This window comes from Indicator indicator, chromosome 1 (genome assembly GCF_027791375.1).
Source record: "Indicator indicator isolate 239-I01 chromosome 1, UM_Iind_1.1, whole genome shotgun sequence".
Classification (NCBI taxonomy): domain Eukaryota; kingdom Metazoa; phylum Chordata; class Aves; order Piciformes; family Indicatoridae; genus Indicator; species Indicator indicator.
The window spans coordinates 22,763,115-22,775,374 of NC_072010.1; the positions used below are offsets into that span (position 1 = coordinate 22,763,115).

Sequence of the window (12,260 nt, forward strand, 5' to 3'; positions counted from 1 at the left end):
ATTTTCTATGATTTAGTGCAGGGAATAGAGAGACAGGGGAAAGAAATAATCATCTTTTATGTATTTTGTGGAAAAAAAATGGTGGATAAGTCTTAAGATACAAGGTAAGATAAATGATGGATAAATCTTAAGCTAGATCTTGTAACACAAGCTGTGTTAGATTAGATGTATTTGTGTGCAATAAAGCTTTATTTATCCTCTATCTTGATGAAAATTTCGTAACTCTATGCTTTAGTGGAGGGAGGTGAAAGCAAAGTAGACTTGCCTTAAAAGCACATAGTAATCTTGGATTTCACTATTGGACGTTGAAGGGTTGAGGCAAGGAGATCCCCCTTCAGAAGGTGGGAATATTTCGTGTAACACTTTCTTCCTAGCATGCTGCACCAAGGAGTTATTGAAAAGAAGGTGAATGGTTGTCCTCAGCTACATTAGGTAAAGCATTGCCAACAGGTCAAGGGAGGTGATGCTTCCCCTCTGCTTGGCACTGGTGAAGTTCCATCTGATGTGCTGGGCTTTTCAGTATGTGAGAAACATGGACATACTGGAGAGTCCAGTGAAGAGCTATGAAGATGACTGGAGCATCTCCTGTAAGGAAAGGCTGAGAGAGATAAGACTCAGCCTGGAGAAGAGAAGGCTCAGGGATTCTCATCCTTGTACATAAATACCTGAAGGAAGCATACAAAGAGGGCAGAGTCAGGCTCTCTTCAGTGGTGCCCAGTGGTAGGACTGGAGGCAATGGGCCTAAGCTTGAAACACAGGATGTTCCCTCTAAACTTCAGGAAGCACCCTTCGAATATGAGGGTGACTGAGCACTGTCATAAGTTGCTGAGGGAAATGGTGTAGTCTCCCTCCTTGGAGATACTCAGAAGCTGTCTGGACATGGTCCTGGTCAATTGGCTCTAGGTGGCCTTGCTGGAGCAGGAGGTTTGAACCAGCCAGCCCCTAGTGGTCCCTTCCCACCTCAATCTTGAGTCCTCTGAAAAGTATCTAATCCTCAAAACTATTATTAAAATAGCATCATAACACAGAAATTATTTTTATAGTCATGTGGATCTGCTGCCAGTGTTGTCCGAAAGTCTATGTGAAAGTACTACTTTTTTTTTTTAAAAGGCCTTGCCTTGCAGTGGTTCTGAGTAGGAAACATTAGTAGACAGTAGGCTTTTATGTCTAGGTGAGATCAGTCACTTTGACAAAAGTTTTTTTACATAGTCTTTTTCTAACAGGAGTAAAATCTTATGAATGAGTATATTCCCATTTTGTAATTTAATATTCAGGAATTAACAGAGTATTCTGAAAAAAACTTTATTTTTTTCTGTGAAATGAAAGAATCAGTCTTTTGTTGCTGGTGGAAGGTTCAGCAGTGAAAGAACTTTAAGCTGAAGCCTCAGATTAAATCCTTGGAGAGTGATGAATGTGACAGTTTAGTTTTGCAGTAGCTTTCTTTCGAGATGTGAACAGAACAACTTTTTAATTCTTTTAAAGAGGGAGTGGTAGGATGTATGCCAGTCAGCCTAATTGAATTTTAACTGGTGTTTAAAGAACCTTCATAAATCATAGCAATTGGCAGGCAAGGAAAGGGAGTTTACATGAAACTGAGTGACATTGGTGTGGTGCTCAGTTATGACAGAGCTGCCTTTCTGTATTAACTCCCCTATGGTGAAAGTAATGATGCACTAGAAAAGTCTGAAGCTCTCATATATGTATGCATGCTTGCCTTGCCTAGAAGGCTGAATATGAATGAATAATGTTTTCTTCTTCCCTTAATGGTAATTCTTACGTTTCTGAAGCTTTCATCCTTTGGTCTTGAGCTCCTTACGACTGTGCTCTTGAAATTGAGTTTGTATGAAAAATAGTTTAACACCATTAGAAAAGATTGAGAAGTGTTATTTAAAATCAAGACTGCAATCCAGAAAACGCAAATAACAAATAGTACTTGGTTGGTTTGTTTTGGTTTGATTTTTTTCCAAGATATTTTCAGCTTTACTCAGTGAAAATTAGATGCAGGAATAACCTTCATTAAGACTTAATGCATTCAGGTGTGGTAGAAATTTTAATATTAAAACTAGTTTTAAAATCCTGTACCTTTTACATGCAGGTCTTCTATGAATAATGTGAAGGTAAGAAGCTTGTGTATGTGGAGTAAAAGTGAGCAAAATGAAAAATTCCTTAAAACCTGTGAAGTGGAGGGTGTTAACCTCAGTCAAGCTACTGTTTACAAGCAGTTAAAGTGAGAGCTCCCCAAGATTGGTGAGAGAAGCTTTTGTTTTTAAGAATCCTGGGTCATGTACAATACGTTTGCACCTTGAACAAGACTTGACTTACTAAAAGCACAGTTGATATTCATGGGCTTGGTACTGTGCTTTCAGAATTCTGAAGAACATGTGCTGTTGGAATCTGTCTTGTGTGTACTATATGTTTTTAGAGATCATATCAGTGCTGATTTTCATCATTGCAGTCACACATTCACATTGCAAGTCTATTGATTAACTTCTTTACTTGAAGAAGGAGAATATTAATGGCATAAAAGTGCTTTGTTCCGTGTTTAAGACATATGCTTAACCATCTTTGATTCCATCCCAGATCTCAGTATCATATTTATCCCTGTTCTGGCAGATTGTTACCTTTTGCATTACAATTATTATGCAAATTTGAGTGTTATAAATAGACATTGACATTATTTTTATTTACACCTGGACAAATTTGGTGACAATCAGAAAGGGTTCCGTTTAGGAAATTTGCTTCTAAACCACTTTCTCTTGGTATGAGGATCAATGTGGATATAGCAAATGCCAATAAAGATGGATAGTAGGGATGCTTTTCAAATACTTGTGGAAAACAATTTAACTTTATTTCATTGCTTAGGAAGTATGAATAGTTGCGCTGCTATAATCAAGAAATTATTTGTTTTGACAAGTTTTTGTTTAGATGATGGTGGACAGAAAGGTGCTTGCATTCCTGAACTTGCTCAAGATTGTCAATTTAGTGTGGTTCTCCCAAAGTGTTACTTTGTTGTAGAAATAAGTAAACTTTGTTTCAGGAGATGCATCTGGCTTGTGTAAAGAATGAATTGTTGATCACTGACTTTTGTGACAGTTACATTGTGTCAATGCAGTGTATTTAGGAACATAGAATGGCCTAGGTTAGAAAGGACTTTAGAGGTCATCTGGTCCAACCCCCCTGCCGTGGGCAGGGATGCCTCTCAACTAGACTTGGTTGCTCAAGGCCTCATCCAACCTGGCCTTGAACACCTCCAGGGAGGGGGCATCTACCACCTCTCTGGGGCAACCTGTTTCAGAGTCTCACTACCCTTGTACTGAAGAACTTCTTCCTAAGATTCAGCCTAAACCTACTCTCCCTCAGTTTAAAACCATTCCCACTTGTCCTATTGTTAGACATTGTTATGAAAAGTCCCTCTCCAGCCTTCCTGTAGATTCCCTTCAGGTATTGAAAGGCAGCTATAAAGTCACCAAGAGTCTTCCCTTCTCCAAGGTGAACAACCCCAGCTCCCTCTGCCATGATACACGTGGCATCAAAATAAGGAAAAGACCATATAGCAGACAGCTTTCTTCATTTAAGTCTAGAAAAAAATGAAGGTTTATGTATTATTTATATGTGTACATATATTACATATTGTCCTGGGACACCTGCATGTGCTATGCTTCTTCATAATAGTACTAGGTACTGATAGTAAATGAAGAGCTGTGTCAGAGAAGCTTGACTGATTGTAGAAGGCTTGGGGTAGCAGTGGAGCATGGGTAATGAAAAAATACATGAGGGAATAAAGCATTGAGGGATAGAACATGTTATTGATAGGGTAATGTTTGAAGATACCTGCTGAAATACCTTGATTTTTACCCAGATGTTCTTCAAGGCACTTTCCTAGTTGTAAGCTTTTCTCCCTGATTTTTTTTTTTTTTTAACAACTTGCTTTCCACAAAGTAACTAATTTCTACAATCTGTTTAGTTGGGTTTTTTTTTTTTTTTTTTAGATACTAGTATTAAGAGCTGCAGCTCTAAAGAAGTCAGTGGTAGTATGAAAACTGCAAATGTTGAGAAACTTGGAGTAGATTTACAATTCTACTGTGTTGGATATCACTCTGGTTTCTGTTGCTTCTCTTTTGTTCTTACCAAATTTACTTCTGTATATTGACCTTTCTGGGCAAGAATCAGTTGAGAAGGCATTAAAGTATAATGTAGTTAGCTTCTTACCCTCTGTCACTAACATTGAGATTGGCCTTGGAAAAATGTAAGCATAAAGAACAGTTCCAGTGACCAGTTTTGAGTCTTTATCTCTGTACAGACTACGAAATTAAACATGCCTGTAAACTTTCCTTTATGCTTAGGGCCAGCTGGTACAAAACGGCCTGTTTGTGCTGGTGTACGCTCACCCAGTGAAGCAGGGGCTGCATGCAAACTGTCTGTTTCAAGGATCTCAAACCTTTTCACTGCTGAATAATGCCTGGAAATTGGCTGAGAGCTTCCTGGTTGATGTGGGCTAAAAGCATGCCAGGGAATATTTTAACAAATTGTTGATGGTCTCTCTCAGTGGTGAAGAACACTTCCTGACCTTGCCTTGCTTCTCACACTTTTTCTTCCTGTTGGGAGACTGATCAAAGAAAATAATAAGCAAGAGTAAAAAGAGACACTTTTAAACTTCTGTATCAAAGCAGTGGTCGCTCTTAGAGTAGCATGGCCTTACTTAGTCCATCTTGTTGCTAGCCTGTATCTCTAGAGGACAGAGAAGCAGGTGGAGCCTAGATATTGAGAGGGTTTCAGGTTCCCACTGGCTTACAAGAATCACACGATTTTGCTTAAAGGTCTCAAAATATTCTTCTCCTTTTAAAAAAGAATCTCTCAAATGCTGTACTAATTTGAGCATTTTCTTGTTGAAGAAGTTTCATGTTGTGATGATAGCCTATAATAAAGGGAGGAGTTGTTTCAGGAGTGCAGTGTGAAGGAATGTTTAAAAGAGATAAGTAATTGGCTTATCTAACATTTTGGACAATGTTCAGAAAGAGAACTGTAGTTTTGGTAGACCCTCCCAGGGCAGAAGAAATTTAAGATAGTGTTTGGTTTTAATTTATAGTTCTATTTTTGTTTTCATTGCTTTCCTGTGAAATGCTTTATTTTACTGAACTTTATTGTCAGCTGAAACCTACTGTCTGCCTAGAGTATTTACTAAATGGAGAATGAGCACAAACTTCCTAGTCTTTGAACTTTCTAAATGCCACCCCCAGTACCCTCACTGGTACTTAGTCTTTTAGATGTATAATAAAGCTATATGCTCTTGTCTTATTTTTGCAGAGGATGACAAATAGCAGCAGCTCCCCTAGCCTTCTCAATGACAGTGCCAAGCAGTATGCAGGCCATGGTAAGTACTTCTACAGTAACATATTAAAGTAGGTTTGAAAGAGTAGGAGATTCACATTCCACAACTGAAACTTAAGGCAGGTTTTTCTCTTCTGATTTGATTTGAAATGCAGCAGAATTTTTTAAAGTATTATGTTGCTTTTAAAACAAAACTGAAGTGCTGCTTGGCTCATGAATTTTCAGCATTGTCTTCGGTAGGAAAAAAAAAAATCTAAAAAACCAAACCATTATTGGTTACTTTAAAGAAAATCCTAGCTTGGATATCTACTATAAAGCATTTATGAAGCTCCACAATAGTATCTCTTTTTATTGTACTGTTCAAGTAAATTGTGTGGAATGAAGGTGCAGGTTTTTGTCTTAAATTTAGGATGTACAAGTTTTGTGAAATGTCATGTGTCTGATTACTTTTTAATAGCTATTAAGTTTTGTCCTGTAAGCAGTACCTTACTTGTTACAATATTTTTCCTTCCCTGCTATAGGGAACATAGTTTTCAGCTGAACAAAATGTCTCTATAATGCAGGCCTACAAAGTCACCAAATTATTGCTGAGGGTATATTGAACTTTTCTAATGCACGCTTCAGAATACAGCATATCATTTCAGCTGTAGCTGTCCAACTAAGGTCTTTAAAGAAGAGGGTACTATTCCCTTATGGCACGGGCATACATTTACGACACATTCTTGCTCTGAAAATTGCTGTGTAAAGCAATCATGTTTTAGAACTCCGTTTACATGTTTGACCCTGCAGCTAGTCTCCTTACTAGGATTATAATTTTTAAAAGCATGGTAGTAACTACTACAAAATTAACTTGCTTGAGAGTCAAAATTTATAAGGTGGTTTGTTGGTGTGGTTGTGGGGTTTGTTGTTTGGGGGTTTTGTTTGGTTTGTTGTTTGTTCTTCCTCCTGGTTTATTTCCAGTAGGTTTTGTGATTAATTCTGCCTTTGTTTTGTTTGTCCTACTGAACAATTAGCTGTTCGAAGCAGTGAAGGTCTCCAGTTTTAAATGCAGTCAGAGTTCGACTCTTACAGTCCAAATAGTCATGGTGATGCATGCGAAAGAGAAAAACTAGACTGACTTTTGGAAACGAGTTTAAATTCTCTTCTCTTATGTCCTTTGCCTTCCACTCTCTCTTGCCCCACTGCTTTGTGTGTTACTTGGAGAATTACCATTTGAAGGAGTATTAGTTGTTGTTGAAGAAAGTTTCATTAACGCACCAGTGTACACAGCGAGTAGTCATCTGCTAATTTCACAGCTGTATCCACACAGTTGAGAGTTTTAAGTTGCATCTGTGATTGTTACTGAGTTTTTTGTGCTTCAAGTCTGGAAAGGATGCATAGGGACAAAGAAGTAGCAACGTAAAGCTACTAAACAGGATGCAGACTTTTGCTACCCTTAGTTGTGATTGAAATTCGTGCAGAACTGCTGATGGCATAAGTAAGATACATGAGATTGCTAATTTCAGATAACTGGAGATGAAAAATCATAGAATCAGAAAATGGTCTGGGTTGGAAGGGGCTTCCAAAGGTTATATAGTCCAACCCCCCTCTGCAGTAATCAGGGGCATACTCAACTAGATCAGGTTTGAAAAGTTAGATGGACATTGTGTTTAATTGACACTATCATGTCAACAGCAATTAAAATTACTAAATTTTACTGATGAGCACCATTTGAATTGAGCAGTTGCACGGAATCTAATACTGTGGGGGTTTTTAGCAGTGTGGTTACTAAACTTAGTTTTATCAATAGGATTTTTCCATACAGAAATAAGGTTTTAAAATGTAAAATTTCTTTTTAATGTTAGAGATATATAACATGTTGTTTCATGTTCTTTTTACAGATCCACTATCTTCACCAAATTCATCCTTGTTTAATGACTTTGCTGCCCTCAGTGTGTCTCAGAGGAGGAAGGTAGACGATAACTAAATCTTTAGTATGTTTTTATGTGACTTGACAGAGAAGAAGATCTGGAATAACTTGAAATGGTAGATCAAATAAGGATGATTCTTCTAATGTTACTAGATTTATTACAATATGTCGCTCCTGATAGAAACAACATCTTGCCACTTTTTTGCTGCACCAGATCAGACTGCTGCTGGATTCTTACAAACTTCAGTTTGAAAGAATGTTTTGAATATGAAAATTAGGACGTGGCCCATTGAATTTGGAAACAAATTATTGTACTGAGGCACAAGCCACCTGCAAGCCTCCATGGCAACAAGTTCTGAATACACTAAGGATCATTCCTCCATTTATTTGTATGATATAAAAGTAATTCTTGCTGTGATATTATTGGGAAGCTTGAGGTTGGGATTTTTTTTTCCAATCTAATCCTTATTGCGAAATCTTTCTTTTGCTCAGGACTAGACAGTCTCTTCAAACACCTTTGACCTGCATCAGCCTGGGTTGTGGTATTTTCCAATTAGACACAACTGCAGTGGCTGGAATAAGAGACAAAAGTTTGGTTATACCAGAGTTTCTTCTCATTTTTATGAACTGGTTTGTCAATAAGGACATTGTCATGTCCCTTGTCCCATCCAATTATCAAATTTTACTTTCTTTGACAGTGTTTTATGTTTTTTATGATTAGTCACATGATCCTGAACTTTTCTGTAGTGGACAATGCATTGTCTTGAAAGCAAGCTACATCAGCATGCTTGAGACTTCTCACAGAGCTTCATTTGTGTTTGGCCAATTGGGAGCTCTCTATTATTCCTGCAGGTGACGACTGAGCTTAAAGATAATTATCATAGTTGGCCCATCAGACTGATACTCCTTGAAATGAAGTGCTGGTTTAGACTGTTCATTTCCTAATATGATGTACCCAGGCTACTTAGAATCTTTGAATTGCCATTTTCTTTAACACCAGTATAGTGCCCTAGAAGTTGGGTATAAACAGCTATAAATCTATTTATCTGCTTACTGAGGAATGAAAATAAGCATATATTCCTTTTTAACATAGTCTGCAACAACTATATATATACATTCACGTAGATGTATGTACATGTGAGTGTTTACATATTAAAATTGTATGCATTAGAGAACTGTCATGTAGGAGTATTGACACAATGACCATTGCCTCAAAAAAAAAAAAAAAGTTAATTAAATGGTACAAAACTCAAACCAATTAACGTTTGAGCATAAAGCTCAAGCAACTCAAAACTCAAATGCTAATGTGGAATCTTTTCTGACCTGATCTTCCCCACCCCCAAGAAAATCTGGAAAATAAGCTGTTAAAATAGTATCAAGAGAGGTTTATCTGTGAAACTGTTTGACTTGGATTTTTTCTAATTAATATTTCAGACATAACTGGTATTAATTGAAAAAGGTTTATTCTTTGCTTTGCATAGTAGTAATTTATTGATGACTGTCTGCTGTTTTGTGATTGTTTGTATAAAAAGTTGTTAAATGATAGTAATGGGGAACTTTTAATCTAAAATTACTTGAGATGTCTAAAATCCAGGCATCTAGGCTCCCTCTATAGTCAGCAGGCAGAGGTGAGCAGCTTAAAGGAACATTTAGGTCACACCAAAAACAGTATTTTGGGAAAGACTAGATCTAAGTGACTACTTTAAGTGGATAAAAATTGATGGCTAAAGTTATGAGAAATTAATTACACTTTTGTAACTGACTTTTTACTGCCAGATAACACACTGCAAGTGGTTGTGAATGTTGCTTCTTAATGTTTTCCTCAAAAGACCTAAATACTTGAATGCTAGGTATTTAAAAACTTGTGTGATTCCCTCCCACCCCAGTAGCTGGGGTTTATTTAGCACTTGAGCCGTGTGGTTTATCATGCCAGTGTTTGATGCCTGCTTTAACACAAGACCGATTTCTAGAGGTGTGTGCTACTGTTCATTGACTCTAAAGGGAGCCTTGATGACTAGCTCAAGTGTAGGTGTTTACAACATCTACTGTTTGAAAAAACACTTTCCATTTGCTTGCTGGGAGCCCACGGTTAAGGTTTGTTTTCTTCTGAACTAGCTGGCAAAACCAGCGTTTCCTTCGTTTATCACTGACTTGGAGGACAGATACAATACAGTCTTGGTAAGTGAATGAAGAGCGATTGCTTTCCTTTACAAATTAGAATTGTGATATTTTAAATATTAAGAACTGAATTATTTGTAACTGTGTAGAAACTGCATGTTTGTGTGAATAGTTTCTGTAAAAGCATGTAATAGATGCATTAAGGAAGGAAGCTAAGTTTATTAATCTTTATTGTCTTTGGATGTTGCTGATTGTGTTATCCTGGCAGCCCTTTAACAATGGGCAAGTCATATGGATGTAAATAATGATATCAATAAAAAATAAATGACTTGATGATTGTAATTCTGAATATCCTTGCTTTTTAATTAGTTTTTTTTAACTAGTTAGTGTGGGCTATTTAAGTTGCTTATGATTATTTTGATGCTTACTGACATTCTACTTTTTGTTAAGTAATAAACATAGTCATTGAATTTTTATGAATATTCTCGAGGTTATTTCCTTTGTTTAGAAGTTATTAAACTGCATTTCAATTTTAGATTTCAGGAAAGCTAAGATTACTATTTAAAGACATTTTTATAGGATACTTAAAATGAAATCAAAGGAGCTAAGTATTTCTGTAGATGGAGCCTTGGTGGAGGTTCTGTCGACTGTAAAACCTTCTGGATTTACTGTCCGGTTGTTGTAACTCCACATGCAGTAAGACAAGCAACCTTAAAGTGAATTTCCTATAAGAGATTTTCAGGTAAGTATTAATCTACAATGCACAAATAGGGTTTGTGAAGCATGGAACAAAAGCTAGAGTTAGCAACAGACTAACCATCTTTCCTGAGAATAATGATGTCACACATTATTTTTTAATTTCAAATATATAATATGCTTGTTAAAAATAAGGTGGCATTCTGAACTTGAACTTCTTGGGTGTTTTTTCCTAAATTGGCTGTAGCCATTATCTAGAAAAACGCTCCTCTCTAAACCCTGAAATGATCTGTCTGGAAACCTCCTTGTGTTCATTTTGGTGGTTTTGGTAAACAGTTCATAAATACATGTGCAATGTAACTGATCAGAATCTGTTTCCAGGGGAATGACAGCTTAAAGCACTAGAGAGAAAATATATGCTGAAACTTCTGATTAAATTTGTTCCGAGACTGTTGCCATCAATCCAGGCTAAAGGGTTCCCCTACTTGTTACTTGTCAGCCTCACAGGTGAAAAGCATTGCTCTTATGTTTTAGTTCATTTTTTCATACCTTCAGTCCTCATGAAAACTGAACTCTTCTGAAAAGTTCCTAACATTGTTTTATTGGAATTTTTTTTTTCAATTGTTCAGTCACACCTAGAGGAGAGTCATTAAGGTGAGATCCACTGCAGTCTGCAAGGAGTAAACCAACTGCTCTAGTGAACAACTTTCAATACAAATGCTGTCTCATACTTATTTTGAAGACAATTATTATTATTTTTTAACTCCTTCCGTTGGTTTTAGGTGGGTAAAAGCCAGGATCAGAATACTCTAAAACTAGAATAGGATGGAAAGTGTAAAAGAGATTATTCGGACTGAAGTTCACACCGAACAGGGTGCTGCTTTAGTGCTCGCTATGGAGATCCATAGTAAGTGAGACTGAACATCAGAATTCTTTAATTAGTATACTTTGTTCAGGAGTAATAAATGTGCAGAGAGAATGATTTTTTTAAATCAAAGACTGCCTGTAAGTGTAAATGTAAACTTTCTAATGAGTACAAGGTAAGTTTCCTCTCCTATTCAGACACAGCAATAAAGCTGCCTTTGAGGTCCTGTGGAATTCAAATCCTTAAGACCTAAGCTATTGATAGTTTATTCTTGAGTGCCCTGTTCTCCATCTAGTTTTGTTACCTGTTGGAAAGCTATATGTCTCTGCAGCTTCCCATCTCCAGCTCTATCTTAAGCTGATACTTGATCTTTAGGTAGTTTAAGTGGTGGTCATCAAAAAGCCATGTGTGCCATGTTTGAATTTGCCGTGTTTACTTTTTAAGAAAAATGTGCCAAGACAGGTGTTTCATTTTTCATAGTTTCCCAAATACCATCTGAGAAGCATGAATCATGTTCTGAGAAGTTGAGGGGTCATTACTGAACACCACATCATTTCATCATGCATTGTAAACTACAGCATTATGTATGCACAGACTTTATTATGTACCTGGGTTAAATTTATAATTCAAACCCAAAGTTTTCCTTATGGGATAATAAACCTCTACTGCAATAATAAAACCTTACAGTTCTAAGTGATGCAAAAATAACGTTGCAGAAAAATAGAAAGACAAACTATGCTTCTAGAGAAAACTAGTAATTTTTTGCAGGTAGTATGATGTTTACCTTGGTGTAAAATGTATTTTCTTGGTGTGGTATCTAACCTGTTTCAAATATTTCTTTGGAATAGTTAACTATTGGAATTGTTTCTTGGTTATGTGTTTTTGCTCTCTTAGTTGTGGTAATTCATGCCTCATGAATTACCTAGCTGGGCTGCAGAACTGAGGAGAATAGATTTAATGTAAATATAGGTCACTTTTCCTTAGCTCCTTCTAAGCTCTTTTCAAGATATTTGTCTTCAGCATGTATACCCATTAAATATACTTTTTAGTATGTACACTTGAAAAGTTTTCCTATGTAGTTTAAAATGCATGATGTAATGTCTGATCTGCTGCACCTTTCTTGGTTCAATTAAATTTTAGTGAATAGTTGTTTTATTGGTTGGTGGGGGTTTTTTTGTGGGTTTTGTTTGTTTGTGGGTTTTTTCCTCCTTCAGTGATTAAATATGTTGCTCTACAATAAGACCTGTTTCCAGGCCAGATTGTGCATTTTACTTTTCTTTTAGGCAGAAGAATCTTACATTGTTTTTCTCTGTATGGTACTTCACAGCTAGTGGAAGTTTTATT

At 36.6% G+C, this 12,260-nt stretch overlaps 1 protein-coding gene across 1 annotated transcript in view; it reads left to right on the forward strand.

Annotated features, from left to right (window-relative positions):
• PAN3 (poly(A) specific ribonuclease subunit PAN3) overlaps window positions 1–12,260 on the forward strand; it is a 78,684-nt gene that overhangs the window by 19,452 nt on the left and 46,972 nt on the right. The window contains 3 exon segments of the mRNA XM_054381098.1: window positions 5,305–5,371; window positions 7,209–7,279; window positions 9,353–9,415. Coding sequence (XP_054237073.1) covers window positions 5,305–5,371; window positions 7,209–7,279; window positions 9,353–9,415 — 201 coding nt within the window.